The 17,349-nt window shown below is 37.8% G+C and overlaps 1 protein-coding gene across 1 annotated transcript in view; it reads right to left on the bottom strand.

The window, feature by feature from the left end:
• ctnnd2a (catenin (cadherin-associated protein), delta 2a) overlaps positions 1–17,349 on the bottom strand; it is a 219,605-nt gene that overhangs the window by 12,439 nt on the left and 189,817 nt on the right. The window contains 2 exon segments of the mRNA XM_032551622.1: positions 4,069–4,153; positions 7,329–7,578. Of these exon segments, the coding sequence (XP_032407513.1) occupies positions 4,069–4,153; positions 7,329–7,578 (335 nt within the window).

Genomic DNA, 17,349 nt, shown 5'->3' with positions numbered 1-17,349 from the left:
TGCATAAAGTATATTCTCAGGTATTTTGTCTAAAAATCTTTAAATGCATATTACATCAGTTTGAATACACACACACGCCTACACACCCACACACACACACATATATATATATATATATAAACCCATAGTAGACTTTGCACAGCATAAGTTTGAGAATTCAGTGTTTTGCTTTTTTTAACCAAAGTTCTGGTGTGGGGAAGCACACTGGTTTCAAAATTCAGGTATTTTTGACTCTCAGACACATTGCATGAGCCTCTACTTCATTGTTAAATATAAAAAAAAGAAAGAAATGGGCCAGAAATATGTCCAACTTTTAGGGTGTTTTCACACCTCCTACTCTGGTAGACTCTGTTCGACTGGGGACCATTATTGCAACATTTGTTACATTTTCACCTGGAGCATTTCCCTATCACACTGCACTGTGTCAAACAAACCAAACCCTTTGAAAAACCTGTTTACCTGCTCATCTGTGGAGGCGCTGCACCAAGAATCACTGAAGGAAATGACACACAGATCTCTGAAAATTATGCTGAGTGCAACTTCCTTCTTCACAAAATGTAAACAAAAATGGAACAGAGACCTAGGGTTTTTTTTGGGCAGAGCAGTGTTTTATTTTTCCTCCGCATCAGAGTTTGATTGCACATTCACACATGCACAAACCAACTGGACTTTTGAGGCAAACAGATTAGAGTTTGATTAAAGCGGACCAATATGGCTGGTATGAATGCACCTTTAAGCTGCTGCTGATTTGGTTCAAACTTATCAGGTTGTCTATGTCACAATGCAGCATAGGAGATACTTCAAAAAACCAGTGAAGAGGCAACAGCATTATAAAAAGTTTGAAAAAAAAAAAAGAAGTGTTTCAATATTTAGCCAAGCAATCCCAGAACAAAATGTCTGGAAATTAAACAATGAAACTTACAATAAGCTGGGAGGTGTTATTAAAATTAATTGAGCGGGGAAACATGCAGCTCAAATATGCATGTACAAAGAACATGCATTTCCCACTTAGTATTTCAAATAGTACTTCAAAATTCTGTGATTACAGCTTTGAAGTTTTAGTGAAGCTGAAAGGCAGATAAACGGACTCTAGAGAATGTGGTTCTCCTAAAAAATTTAAGCATGCAACTATTTATATCATGCACCAGATTTAAAGAAATGCATGGCCGTATATGCCTGTCTTGCATTTTGACAGTCTGAGCCATTCTTTATGAACTACTCTTCAAAGCTGTATCCATTGACTTGCAGTTTTTGCACCATTCAGTCTGCGTAATTAGCTAAATAACAATGAGCCTGTAAGTGCATTATTGTGAGTAAGTGCATATGTGTGCATAATTAAAAAAAATACTAAAGAGCAAAACGGCACAATGAACTTGAAAGATTAACATGAAGTGATTGATCATGGCGCCTCTGTAAATGCTGGCACTCAGGTGTGCTGGTGTCCAGCACAGCTCTATTACTCCTTTGTTTAAATGTGTTCATGGTTGACCTCAAGAAGCAAGTACTTTGACAGATGAACACTTTTCATGGGCCGAAATGGTTGGATGACAACCAAAGAAACAGTTTTTCTCATTTTAAATTGTTTGTCAATTCTTACATTTTTTTGCTGCTTGGGACTTAAGATCCAAAAGGGAGCCGTCTTCCACATTTCATACTGACAATGTATCGATTCTTTCCTGTCTGAGGGATATTTTGTACTTTGACAGCTGGTGCTTTACAGTGAATTTCTTTCATCTCCTGAAAGCATCTCTAATGTTACACGTGTTTGTGTTCCCACTCAGTAGGATTATCGGTTAAGTGCAATGGTCTGAATGAGGGCATTCTTCTCATGTATTTACACTGACGATAAAGTATCCATCATATGGTTCTGTGAGTTCATCAATATTATCCAAAGGTTGAATTTTGAAAATGCAGATTTTTTTTGGTTTGATTTAAGGCCGTTATCTGTCATAAAAGCATCAAACTTTGGAAAACGTGTAGAGTATAAAATCTCCCCAAATACAACAAACAGCAGAAATAAATTATATCATTCCTCAATACACTAAAAATTCTTGAGAAGCAAGAGTATCTAATGCGAAGTACACATTGTTTGTCTACAGGTACAAAATGGAAATAGGTTGACACAAAATGACAATGTGGCGGCAGGACATGCAGGTACAAACTGCTGAGGCAGGAAGTTTACCTGCAGCCTTTTGCACCTTACATCAATATCTGTGTGGCTTCATCTTTCCCAGTTGTCTACATGATACCAAAGACAAGCCATTTTAATAACCCCGCTGCTTTTAGTGTCAGCAAGTAGGTGAACATGCTCAGCATGGCAAATTTTTACTTGGGAAGGTTTGCTATGTTTTGTCTTCTGGCACATGGTTCTAACAATCATCAAGTTCCCTTCCTTTACCACTTTTACTATATTCTAACTACTGTAAATCAGAAGCACTTTACAAGGTCTTATATTTGGAGATCAAAGTCAATTCAAAATGTACACATCACCATCAAAACGCAAATGTCCAGTTGCTGAATAACTTTTGAAAACAGACTAATCACGATCCTCTATATTTACTGTGGCCTGCCTTGCTGCAGGAAAAATAGGTCTATTTTTGGCAATTATGTTGGGCTTTGTGCTGTTTTTTGATCATGATGAAAATAAGTCTTGACGATGTATGGAAGTAACGATATGCTCAGTTATTCAGGGGAAGCTGCATTGCCAACTGCTGGGATCGCAGGCAATATACTCAACTCAGGTAGAGTATCCATAAAACAGGACTTTCTTCAATATGTCTACTTGCTACTTGAATGACAAGAGATAAAATAAATGATGATCTATTCCAAAGTGAAGTTACCACAATTTGAGAAAAAATGAGAGAACTTCATTGATGTACTCTGGACTAAATTACAAGTTTATTTTGTTTCACCGTAGGCAGAATTTTGGGAATATTTTCTTAAACCACATAGTTAAAAGTTTATACTTTCATATTATTAAGAAACTTTAATGAGAGAAAGCTCTCTTGATCTCATCTTTATCCTTGAATATTACTCTTCAGCCTAAGTAGCCCTTGTCTTTGCAAATCGAAAGCTCCTTCTCTTTCACACAGCTTTCAGACAGCACACATTTCGTTGGAATCGTAACTAATTTTGCATTCTTACAAGGAACCATATCGGAGGTAAACATCTGTGTCCCATCACCGTTTACTTTAAGACAGCATGGCGGGCAATCAGAGCATTAAGCACAACATTTGCTTAAATACAAAACTATTTCCTCAACTAAGTATGTAATACATTTCCTATCACGCTCAAACTCAGCAATTGATCATACTGGTTTTTACATTATTAGTTGATAATAATAATAATAATAATAATGAAGTTGTATTTTTCTTGACATGCCTCCATTTCCTATTTATTGCAATGTTTCCCCTATTAGGCGGTTCTGGCAGAATTCTGAAGTCCCAAACAGATTATATAAAACCCTTTGATGATGTGTTGCTGAGTTTTTATATATAAAGCTCATTGGTCACTCATAATTACACAGTTTCACAATTAAACTACAAATAAATTGTTCCTGAAAAGACAACAAAATCAAGAAGAAATTCATCAAAGAATAGAAAAGCCTGGAAAAGTAAATAATTAGCTGTCCATCCGACAAAATGCAGGATGGATATGTGTATTTCATTAGCTTCATTGACATGTTTCTATTAGAGAATCGGCCTCGCCATCTGCTTTAGTGAAAACAAAAAGCCATCAGGCTCCAAGGCCAGATTTCTAAATATAACAATTTTTCTAATTACTATGTTGTCAAGAAATCTATTACACAGAAGTGCTATCACCTGCCAAACTAGGTCTGTTGTATGGTTCTGACTTAGCTTTTTATATTTATTTTTCATGAGACAAATGTATGTAGAACGACAGGAAAAGATACAAGTCATTTGAGATTTAAATCTGGCAAGAAAACAATATTCCACACTCAACTCAAATGGAAACTAAAGATTTTTAACAGAACAAAAGTGGTACAGCATGATTCAGAACCCACAAATGCAGCAGAACACAGTTCACCACACACACACACACACCTACCTTTTTGTAGAGGGAGCGCAGGTCTCTGTACTGCCACATACTGCTGAGGACTTGAGAGGCTGCTTTCACCACTTTTGCTGAGTGTCTGGAAAGAGATTGAGAAAAACATAGGGAGTTATTTCCACAGGACCCCATTTATTGTGACTCTGTGTAGTTACTTTGTCTCCCATTCTTACCAGCTGCACAAGATATGTGTAGACCGGTGAAATTTGTAAGGGCTTCAAGAAGACCATTACTCGTTTCAAAGGAGAATGATTTTTTTTTTTTTCCAGGGGAAAAGCAGAGTTTTTGTGTGAGCTTAAAATGACCCAGCCTGCCATGCTAATGGTTTCCTCCTTGCCACCTAGATGAAAAATTACTAATGTGAAAGTGACTTTACGAGTCTCCGCCTATTGACAACAGGCAAGTGAAAGGAATTCCCATTTTCTATTTGTCCTGAAGAAACACATTGATTTAGATCATTTTAAAATAAAGAGACCATAACTTATTTGCAAAACTGGAAGATCGGAGTAATTGTTTTTATTGTAAATTGATGCGTTTCTTGATGGTTTTAAGTCTTCCAAATCATAATGAACACTGTCATTTAATTTAATGGAAACATTAATGTTATTATTTCCTCAGGGATTTCTAGTGGAATAAATGATCTTTGAAAGCTGCAATGACCTGCAATGTGCAAAATTATGTTTTTGGAATGAAAGCTTATGTTATAGGCTGAACAAATATTTTGTATGTTTTGTAGATGGCAGGGATTTGTTTCAGTAGTTATTTGTCCCAACCCTCTGACTCATTCACAATATTACTCCAGTCCTTTTTCAGCCCTTGTTGTGCAACTGATCAACAGTCATATTTGATTTAAATGTCGGTGGCATTTCCTGAAACTCTGCCGAGTGTAATCGCGTAAATCTGCTATAGTACTGCTTAATTATGAGCCTATAAGAAATGAAGAGGTGTGAATTATTAGCAGATAACTACTCTCACTGTGAAATTTGCATTTATGAAGGCTTCCGTCAGCACCTCATCTCTCTGTGTAATGGCACCCTGGAGCACAGTTCCCTAAATAGACTTAGCCTCGCTCACTCCACAATAAATCAACATTTGACCTCAGTCTGATAACACTTCGGTGTCATGGCAACCCCTGACCTGCTGGTTGCTATAGCAGCAAGGCAGAACGCCCTGCTTGGTCTCCCATGGTAAGAAGGTCTATTTTAGCTTGGTCTTCCTTGTTGTTCTGTTTTGTTTTTCTTAGATGAATGATCACAGGGAACACAGGTGCAGCTATGAATGAGAGATAAAGGCTGCATAAAGGCCAGGTTCCCCGCTGGTCACAGAGAGACATGGTGCGTGATGAAGTGTGCAATGCAGTAGCTTTTATACGCTTGAGCTCCTCTTACAAGGATTTACGCTACATTTTAAATTTTCAGAAGATATAACGTTAACCAGGAGGACGACCACTAGGGAAGCTTTCAAATTTTTATTCTTTTTGTATATTTTAGTGGCAGAATTATTTCTCCTGTCTGGGCAACATTTATTCAAACAAAGGATTATGATGGGAACATTATCTGCAGTTCTTCGTTAGTGTTTCTAGGAAATAATGAGAACATGGGAGTCAAAGAAATGTGAAATAAATAAACAGCAACTTCATTGACAGAGTCGGTGTAGAGCTTTTGTTTAATCTGTTTCTATGATAAAAATCATTTTGCGCCCGCTGGGTAAAATGAGGCAAAGCTCTGTCCCACAAGTGAGTGAGATAACTGAAGTCAGGACTCTATTCTTCCATTTACTTTCCCTGATATTTGTTTTTCTTTGTTTTGACATAACATCACCCATTGTTACTTTCCATCCATTTTTTTCCTAACTAGAATATCACACAAGTTCTCTCATTGATTTACTACAAACACATTTTCCAAGTCAACTCCCATTCAGTTAAGTTGACTGACCTAATTGTAATTTAATAAAGTATTTTGAATTTTTTTAAACTGTGTTGAACTAGTTCATGTTCAGCAGGATGTAGTTAATTCAATTTAGCCAGGTTAAAATCAATTGAATAATAAAAGTTCAGCACCTAAGCATTCTGAACTGAGTTCAGGACCACCAATTAGTAAATCAGTCAGTCACACATCAGTAACCAACTTTACATCTGCTTCATTCCATTTTATTTTCTCACACAAACTATGTACACTTCAAAAACAGCTGCCCACACTCAAATATAAATATTTTCATCAAAATGAGATCTTAATCACTTTTTAAAAAGGCTTTTATTTAATTTTGTTTGAACAAATTAGATAATATTTAATTCTGTAAAGGAATATAATCTGCGATTACATTTCAGCTATTCTTACTTAAACGATGGTCTCTGTGAAAAAAATTGAAGTGTAAAAAATAAAATCAGGCACAAACACTTAGTGTAATCTATAAGTTACAATGGTTACAACAGGAGCCTTTAACTTATATCCTAAAGTATAAAGAAAATTCAACTGAGTCATAATTACTTTTAATGCAAAGGGGAGAGGCAAACACTATCAAGACTGGGTCCCAACAACACAACAAAGACTGCCTCTTATCTGCTGCCAGCATACACACACGACCACAGAAAAGCCATCAAGTTTGCCTCGAGGGAAAATCGTGTGTCCCTTTTCTGCATGAAATATCCGAAGTTTGCCAAAGGAATACAGTGTAAAACTTTTGGTCGCCACATAATTGCCCACTGTATAAAAACAGCATTGTTGAGTTCATAGTAAGGTCTACAAAACTGAGCAGCCAAGACTGCAAAACAGAAGGTTTCGTTTACCGCTGCACAACTCAGCACCAGATTCAGCTTCACCACCAGCTTCAGCTGGTGCTGAGGGTTGTGCTGAATATTTCTGGACATCAAAAAGACTCCAGGAATTGGACCCAGACCTTCCTGCATGCAGTGCGTCTAGATCAAATAGCAAAATGGACTCTTTAATATCTTAACCCTGTGTAGATTAAACATTTCACTTCAGAACTTAACCAAATAATAAAGGCTTTCTGGGATGCAAATGATGTTAATCAAATATCCCATCATTTATTTAACAGCTAACATTAGATTTCTTCTCAGAAAAAGGCAGGAATAGAAAACCCTTCTTTGAAGACATCTAATGTAGAAGTTGCATTAAAAATTAAGCATTTCCTGATTTGAAATGACAATGGAGATCTGCGAGACATTTCAAGTGTGATTTTAAAAACTTGAGTTATTTCACAGTTGCAGACAAAACAATTCTTGACCACGACCTACTTACTTGTCTCCTTTGCTGCGGGCAATGCCGATGAGCTTTTCAATCCCGCCAGAATCACGTAGAGCTTTTGCGTTCTCCATATTCTTGGTTATCACTTCATGTAGTGCGCAGCATATGGCAGTTACCGTATCGTCTGACATGGCCTTGCTGGGAGTGCCTGTATTGCCCGACGTTCCAATGCTGGTGGTGTTATTGTTGCTGCTGCAACTACTGCCCGGTAGCCGATGGATCAAATCTCTCATGGCATATTTTCCTAATTTTTATGGAGAAAAAAAAATGAAGAGCAAGAACAATTATTAACCTCATGCCACTACTAGCATCCCTGAAATACTGTTCAATCTGGCTTACAAATAAGCAAATTACTGTCACACATTCAATTCAAAATAGATGTTTTTTTATGAAAAGAAAATAAATCTGGTTAATTAGGGTGCAAGGGATCCATCACTGTCGCTATGAAACTAATATGGCTCATTAGGAGTCAGGTAGCAAGTGAAGTGATTTCCTAAGTTGTCTCAGTCATGCTGAGGAGTTTCCCATGGGATTAGGAGGCAAAGAGGACTGAGGCGAAGGGCCAGAGAGATCACACCAAATCGGCAGGGAGAACAGAAGACAGTGGGGAAACTGAACTGATGAAATGTGTGATTGTGCTGACTAAGGAGCAATGTAGAAATGAATCAAACATGAGAGGCAGCCTACGGGGAAGAAATGTCTCAACCATCATAAAACCTGTCAATTACACTTGAATCGTCTTGTGTTTTCAGGAGCAAAGCCCACAGGTCAAGTTTCAGGTAAAGAACAATCATTTTGGACTTGGCTGTGAATGTTGAACAGCTACAGCTGAGGTATAGCCGCAAATGAAAATGTTCTGCGTATTCCCCATGGATACAGAACATGAGCCAGCTGAGGCCCACTGGCCTGAATCAAACGTAAAAATTAAACAAATATACTAATAAAATATGCAATTTTTTCTTGCTGGACTTATATTTATATGATGGTTTAAATGTCACTTTGTCATCATTTTACAATCCAAATCAGATATGAGAAGTGAGGCAGATACAAGCTGAACTCCAGCTCAGAGAATGCGCTTTCCAAAAAATTATGTTCACTTTCTTTTCTCACTTCATGCTAGTTCAGCAGCATACAAAAACACTCCAAATAAGCCATCACTTTTTCTAGGAAAGCTCAACATTTTATCCATTTGTGCTAAGTGCATAAACAGCTTTACCCGACTTTGCTAAGCAGAGACAATAAAAAGGCACTGTGAGTTGGAAAAGCACAAGATGTGGCAGGCAGTAACTTCTGCCTCTTTGTAAACGGCGTGGGTTAGCCCATGGGCTGCCGTGCAGTTGATGCTCCTCTCCTGTGCAGAAATAACAAGCAGCAAGAAACATTGCCGAGTGCAGTGCTCAATAAGTTTATATTTTTTTTATTGGACTTACAAATTTAAGAATCCAACATCTATTTTAATAAATAAATAAAATAAAACGCTAAGTGAAAATGGTGGTTGCCAAGATGTTTACTTCAAACCTCAAGGCCTCCCATGGTGTCTCAGAGGCAGCAGCTACTGTGAGTATCCGCTTTTTATCTATAGCGCAGACATGCTTCAACGAAAAACTTTATTGGATACATTTGTTATCAGAAGGGCATCTCTGCCCTTTCTGGCATTTGCTTCTTTTAAACTGGAAATAGTTTAATCTCCGGGCTGAAATAATAACCAAAACAACAACTTCCCACAAATCCACTCTGAAAACTGACGTATATCTGAGAAAACTGTTTAGTTATTAAGGATGTCACAACATTTAGATGTTTTGTTTTTTATGCTCACAAAAATATACTAATTGCAGTGAAATAAGCATGTATATCTATTCCAAATTAGATTATTGACAACCCGACAACCATTGCCTCACCACAGACAGCAACCAAATGTTGTTGATATCAACTTCCATATGAAAATAGGAAGCCAAAATTAATTCAGCCCAGTTTCCTTTTTTGTAAAATGTCAGTTATAAGTGATACGAGATCATTTCGAGAAAGAAGAAAAAAAATATATAATTATATGTGTCAGGTCTACTGTTTAAAGAAAAATAAAACCCTCATAACTAATAAGTCCATCTCTAAATTACATCATAATAAGTTTAAAACATCGGAAAAAGGAGTGGGGATTCTATTGCTTTCTCTTCTCAAACAACCTGTTACATCCTCTTTGGAGACAGAGAAGACAGAACCCAAAATTATTTTATAATGAAAGGCTTTTGGTTTTCACTGTATGGCGCCACACTTTTGGTTTTCACTGAGTGTTTTCTTCTACTGGTTGGAAAATAACACCTTTTAAGTTACTCATTTTCACAGTGCAGAACAAAAGCACGACTTGCCTTCTTAATGGCCACTTTGTATCCGCTGACCAATATTCTGCTGCTAACTTTGAGTTTATAAAAGAATTATAGAGAGTATAAGCAGGAATAAAATATCCTTGCAGCATTACAATTTGTTCTTTGAAGCAAGAAATGTATTTTTTTTTCTTTCAAAACATCCCTCTTTTCTTTATCTGGTGGTGTCTGAAACATACGCTTCTTTCTCCCCACTGAAAACCTAAGTCACACATCACTATGACATGAGTGCATCATTTCAAGCTTGGAAGTCAAACACAGGAGCATATGCTGATGCTTTAAACATGGACATGCATTGATGCACGGGAATCCAATGCACGCTCACGTACACACTCTGAAAAAGTCCATCTGTAAGGATAAAAGTTGCGAGTTAATTGGCCGAGTGTTATCAGAGGTTGGCAGGCTCAGCAGAGGTTAAGCAGCCATTGTCTTTTGGCTTTGAATACAAAGTTAAGCTGAATCCTTGGAGGATGACTCATTATGTGAGTGACTTGAGTCAAGTGAATAATTTCCTGGCTGATTTACCAACTGAAGAACGGTTAATTTACTTAACTTATTTGAAGATCTGACAAATTCCTCAGTGAAGGACAGAATTATTTACTGATTAAGGGTGTGAATGATTTAGTGACTTGCTAATTTACTGACGGACTGACGGATCATTTTCTCCGAGGATGTCTTACTTACTGATGAAGTGACTAATTTATCAACCGACTGACTGCAGGTAATAACAGCAACACCTGATACGCAGCGGAGGCTTGAGAAATTATAAGTGCCATAAATATTTTTTTGCTCATCAACAAAACAGTGCTGATAAGCTGCCACCAGCATATTCAGTGTGTGGCGTGTGGGTACACAGCCACCTCTGTGTGGATGCCTTTCAGTCGTCACAACATCACCACATTTTTTCCTTGGGGCACAAGATTAGAAAGGAGAGAATAATAAGGAAGGGGAGCAAAGAGGATGCAGCAGAGTATTGGTCACCCATGAGAGAGGACAGAAGATGAATAGGAAGCTTTGGAATAAAGGGCAGGATTTAACCAGTGCTGACATTAGCATAAGCTTAGACGAATGGAAGATGAATTGCCTCGGTACTTGCAGAATCAGATGGAAAGTTCTTTTAAAATTTCCAAATGTTTTCATAAAAACATTAGAGGAAGTTTGATTCCCAAGCACATGTCACCTAAATGATCCAAAAATCTTACATACACCCAACTCTATAGTTTTAGCTGCCTCTGTTTTTAGCTGACAATTCCCCAGAAGAGATATCCAATTAGAGTATGTAAATAATCATAAAAGGCAAAAAAAAAGAAGCAAAGATCCTATTAGCCATTACATTCCTGACACTTTCGTACATGTACACAGAACAATTTCAGAGACTGTAAGATGTTTATTGATGAATAATAGATTAAGCTAAATGAGAAGTAGTTGATGCACTTTCCCCAAATTATTTAAGATTCAGCAAATTCTAAGCTCAAGCTTTTGATGTTCCCCTCACAGTCTCCTCAAAGGCTGCTACACTTAAAACATGATAGTCCCTTGTGAAGGTATTTATGAACTTTTTCCACATTATTTCACATTACAACCCCCGCTCCTCCCCCAAAAAAACAAAATCAGTGTACTCTATCAGGATTATATGTGATAGACTGACAAAGCGACACATGATTGCAAAGAGGAAGGAAAATCTTCAAAGCATGGCCACCATCTGGCTTCAGATTTCTCCCAATAATCTATGTAATTTATTTACGTGCAATTACTGCTGTTCTGTGAATTGTTCAGAAGTTTGCAAAAGCAGGGTTTCTTAATCCTGGTCCTCAGGGCCCACCGTCTTGTCTTCTCTGTCCCAGCACACCTGATTCAAATGATTGCATCACCTCCTCAGCATGCCATCAAGTGTTCCCTAAGCCGGTTAATCGCCCAGTCCTTTAAATACACAGCTTTAGTCAGGTGTGCATCTAAAGGGAAGTACTTGAAACACGTAGTGCAGTCGGCTTTGAGAACCACAGATAAGAACCGATGGGATGGAGAACATTTGCAGTCAAATGCTATCATCAAGGCAAGGGAATGCACCAGAAAGATAAGCAGGATTGCACACTGTTCAGTCCTATTAGTCTGCTGTCTTCAAAAGTGACAAGTTAATTTGCAAATGCTGTACGAAAGTCTGCACACAAACTCAGAGGTGAAACATGGTGGAAGCAGGTGCATGCTGTGGGAATGCAAGGTAAGGGAAGCTGAGTGGAATTAACAAGTTAAGACATTTTCAAGGAAAACCTGTTGAGTACTGCAAAAGTCTCGAGGCTGGGGCAAATATTCAGTATGTTGAAGCTTGCGGTTGTAGCAAACAGAAGATCAGCACACTTTATGAGAGAATATACGGTGGATAAAAAGCGAGGAAAGTGTTTACATCAACGTTTTTATGAGATTTGACAAATTAACGTGTCTTAAAGCTGTTTCACACAAAGTGTAACGTGCACATCAGCCTTCCTACTACATCCGTTGTCTTTGTTTCTGGAATGCGAGCAGCTACAAGTGGAACACGTCCTCAAGGACAGAGACGAGCCTTGTGCTGATCACTGCACAGCCTAATAAACCTGTATTACACAGCTCTTCCAATATAGCTATCTTTACCTGAGGGGCAGAGACAGTAATGTATTCCTGCGCTTGCATTCCCTTATGTGTCACCAGCCGCTGCAGCGCAGGCCATGCTTCATCATGACCATAACGGCTGATTTGATTTAAAAGGATCCAATTACCCTCAACAATGGAGTGATTTGATTGTTTACTGACGGAGAAGGGAGAATGTTATTGAAGTGAAATTGGAGGTAATTGTCTCAGGGAGAGATGGGGAAAGATGAAACAGCTTGATTGTTTGTGGTGTCTGATTGCCTATATGCTTAATGGCATCAGAAGCCAGTGGCTTTCAGGATTTCTGGAGCATTTTCTGACTTCAGTTAAAGCTCATAAGACGGTCGGAGCTTTAACTGTAAAAGCCAAACTGCTAAGAAAGAGATGAAACTCAACATCGAGCAGTGAAGCGTTTTGTCTAAGTGCAGATACTTTCACCTAAAACGCAAAGATGATTTTAGGATGCCGTACTCGTTTTATGTCGACCATTAAACTGAACAAGTGATTGAATTAGGCAATGCAGGCTTTTATTTGTTTATGTTGTCAACTGTTGATGTGACAAGTACAACAATCCAAAACAATTTTTGCTGTCATCTATTCTGTGGAATTACTGTTTCAGCTCCTCCGTATTATAAGGATCAGTTTCTCCATATGTGACTGCAATTCATCATTGCCCTGACAGGTGGTGCCATATTCAAAGCAACAGGATACTGCTCCTTTACTGAAAACATGAAACATATTTGAGTGATATCCTTTGAAGGCAGTCATTCTGAAAAACACAAACAAATATTAAAATATTTGTAGTTCCATTGACACTGAAAACAATCCAATGGCATTTGGGGAGGAAAAGGGAGCCAGAGACAATCACTTTATCTATAATACTGCAAAGCATTAAAAGATGCAGCATTTATGTTTTATTTAATGAACACAGCAGCACACAGTAGAGCATCCTGAAGTCAATATTGATCACCATCCTCAGTCTGATTGCAAAATCTATCCCTTTATCTTTTCCAGAAGTTAAATGAAGAATACCCATCTGGAGTGCAGCAACTCTCGAAAAGGTTTGAAATTGAGGAAAATTTCTTTCCCAGTTAGAAAATAGTCAGACATTCCTGAGTTTGGTGCTTTTCACAGCACAGTTATACCTCACACTCGGTGTCTGCCTCTGATGTCTGCAGATGACGAGTTTACAGCAGCAACTGCTGGGGAAGAGGAGAGGGGATAAAAAGGCAGGAATCATTTCCAAATGTATGAAACCTGCACCTTCATTAGAAGAATAAAGAATAAATAATTGTTCCATTATGGTTACAGAACATTTAGTAATGTTACAGAGTCACAATACCCTTCTTAATGAACTGCTTTGTGAAGAAAATCACAAGCTCTTGGCTATGAACAGATCATTTGAAACCTTTAGCTTGATGTTATTGTGGAATTCATAAGAGTTCCTCAGCTTGAGTTAGACTGATGACATAAAAGCTGTGAGGAAAAAAAAATCCATCTAATAAACACATGGCAGCACTTTCTGTCCCCATCTCTGTCTCTCTTTATTGTTCTCTATTTTTCTCTTGCTGTCGTGCTCCCTGTTGGGTTCAGAGGCACACAGAACGAGGAATGCCAGAGAGAACAAAGTATGCTGATAAAAGACATGCCATACCCTCACACATGAGGAAATCATCCCACAGGCGACAGAGAAATTTCATAAAGTAGTGCCGCAGCAGAGACGGAGAAGTGTGTGTCAACACTCTGTGAGTCAATAGACCGGGCCGCACCGTCTCTCAGCCTGCTCGCCTTGCAAAGTTGTTTATGTCTAGGACTGTGCAGTCTGTTGACAGCCGAGAAGACAAAATATGTAGAATCTGGCGTGTGTGAGAACAGCAAAAAATGTTGCCTTGGCTGGCAACTTAGTTGCTCATAACACTGATTTTGCCACGTTTTCTGAGAACATGTGTGAGAGTAAAATAATAATAATAAAATGTACATATTTCAGTTTTCTTCACGTTTTTAATTATTTGCTACACAGTGCCTGACATCCATCATAGAAACACTCCGACGTACACGGTGAGTGCACATACACAGTCATGCAATTAGTGACATCCCTGTGTTGCACTACTTTGGTTTCCACAGTAACACTCCTCGAGACTGATGTCATCAACGCGACACACAAAGAATGAGAGACTAAGGCGTTATGAGCTCATGTCTGGGGAAAAAGACGGAGAGGGGCGTGTCGGAGAAGGAGGAACAAAAAGAAAAGAGGAGGAGATGAGGTAAGGAAGTGGAAGACAGAGAAACTGTCAAACTGCACAGAGAAGGCAAGTGGGGGGCAGTAGAAAAACAGGATGATATCAACGGACCAGAGAATAATTTCCCAATCCAGTGATCAATAAAGTACATTTTATCTTATCATTTTAGCAATACAAGGTAAGGACAATCTCAATTTTCTCTGTTCAAACATTAAGAGAAACATGTCCACAAAAAGTGATTGTGCACTGCTCTCAGTTTGAAAGAGACATGCTAAGCAGAGTTACTGCAGAGCTACTTTGATATAGTCCAATAGAAACTGGTATTCAGTGATTGATGCAGAAAAAATATAAATGCTGTGATGCACTTTCAAAGTAAACAAATAAATAGCAATAAATAAATAAATAATAAATACTCTACCAAATAAATGTCCCCATGAAATAAAAAACGAAGTGAATATTCAGATTTTTTTTCAGGAGCAGAAAAACTTAGATTCATTAAGATCGGAGGGCCAGTTTGTTCGATACAGAAGTGAGTTGACTTCGCGAAGGGCTCAGCAGAAAAATCCTCGTCCCACGATTTGAATATACCGTAAGAACATGAAGAAAAATAGGCTGAAATAAAAACAGAGTTAAAAAAAATAAAAATCTCTGAAGTAGGGTTTGCAAAGTGAAAGTGTCACAAAATAAAACACCATTACAAAATAAAAATTGAAATAAACAGATGAATAAATAAATTAACAGTAAGTAAGTTACTTACTTACTGTTAAATTAAAAAAACAACTCCATTGAAAAATATATTTTCGTATTATTTATTTTGTTTTTATTTCATGGGTGCATATTTTTATTTCATGGAGAATTTATAAATTAGTCGTCAATAACATTATTAATAATAATAATAATAATAATAATAATAATAACATTAATAACAGTATTTATTTATGCATTTAATTTTGAATGCATAAATTCATAAATTTCATGGTGCACCCGTCCTTTCGCCCAATGACTGATGCAGATAGGCATCAGTCCGCTGTGACCCTACAAACGGATGGATGATTTCAATCCACAGCATTTTATTTGCAAACATGACTATCATGAATGTGCCCACATACAAATATCCCATTAAAACATTATTGTTGAAAATTACAATATAACATCTGTTGCAGCTAATCACATTGATCTGATCACTCTGTCTTTTCTAAGGTTAGGATGTTGCCAGGACTTTTTCTGAGCTCTGTCAGGATTACTGAGAGGTAGATCAATTGTGGGCATGAAAGACAATAAAAGTTCATGGAACTAGTCAAGCAAAGCAAAGCATATTAAACATAGTGGGTTACCCAATAACATGTACAGCCAATACTTTGTCACTGTAGCATTGCGTACATAGATCCAAGGTTTGGAACCTGGTATTTTAAGCTCAGGTTCCAAACATTGCAAAATGGTTTGAGAAGTTTTAAATAACCCAATAAATATTCTGCCAATAATTTTAAGTTTGAAAAGGAAAAAAAAAAAAAAAAAAAAAAAATCACCAAATGTTAATTTTCAGAAGTTGCAGAACGTACAACCAATCGCACTTCAACATCAAAGATGGAAATCATATTCAAGCTCAAGGTAAAAGATACGGCCACTTTTTCCCCCATGAGATAATTTCATATCCATTATTAATGGCCTGCCAGAAGGTTTTCTAGCACTTGTACCTTGTGCATATCTCATAATGCATGCCACAGCTACATGTGGCTAAGAAATGGATGCACACAGGTTATAGCAGTGGAAGAGTCAGATGTGCAAAATAAACTTGCCAAGAAATGACAAACCAAGTTTTGCTCACTGTGTTTCCAAATGCACACTATGCTGTGTAGTGGTTACACAGAGCAGCAGTGGTGTTTTCTAATTCCAAGGTTCCACAGCCCAGAATTCAACCCCAAACATTCATGAGCGTCTTTCCAAATAAATATCCCGGAAATTATAATTCACCTTTCGTGATGAGCTCCAAGTCTTTGAGGTTGGAAATCATCCTTGCAATTACCCTAATCTGCCGCTGCCTTCACAGATTCTATTGTTGGATTCGAGTCAGGACTCTGGGGAATGTATAAATGTAACTGTTATTTCCAGTGAGAAGAATCCTGTTTGGTCAGATTAACAGGTCCCTTCAAACTATGGGGCGTCCTGAATGAACACACATCCTTGTTTTCTAATTCTAAGCAAATTTTGGTTTGCACCATCTACCAAAGTAAAACAAGGTTCCTTAATTTTCATGAAACAAATTTATTCTGCGTAAATGGGAGCTGCCTCTTCTCTCCTACGAGAACAAGAAACAGCCTTTCAGGCATTAAAGTGCTGTTCCAAATTCATGCGTGTCAAATTACCGTTTTTAAGTAAACGGTAAGAATTGCCCTGACACGTAGTACATCGATGAATGAAGTGCATGTATCGCTACACGACTATAGACTATAATATGCAAATCAAAGCCATAAAGGAGGTGAAATCAGGAGAGACCCAAAACACAGAGATGAAAAGAAGGAGTCGCAGAGACATCAATATAGCACAAAATCACATTACTGAGGGATTTCAGAGTAAGCATACATATGCAGTTAAGACTTAGCTGTCACTGTTCTCTCATCTCTTTCCTCTTCCATTGCTATATATTCTTAGGCTGACTTGGCTTCACGTTACTTTTTCCCTTTTATCCCTCTCTAGTCTTGTGCCACTTCTTGCTCTTTTCCTCCTGCTTGTCTCCCCTGGTATCCAATCATAGAGAGCTTTCCAGAGGATTTGACA

This window comes from Xiphophorus hellerii, chromosome 21, assembly GCF_003331165.1.
Source record: "Xiphophorus hellerii strain 12219 chromosome 21, Xiphophorus_hellerii-4.1, whole genome shotgun sequence".
Taxonomy (NCBI): Eukaryota; Metazoa; Chordata; class Actinopteri; order Cyprinodontiformes; family Poeciliidae; genus Xiphophorus; species Xiphophorus hellerii.
This window is presented reverse-complemented; position numbering and strand designations above follow the sequence as displayed.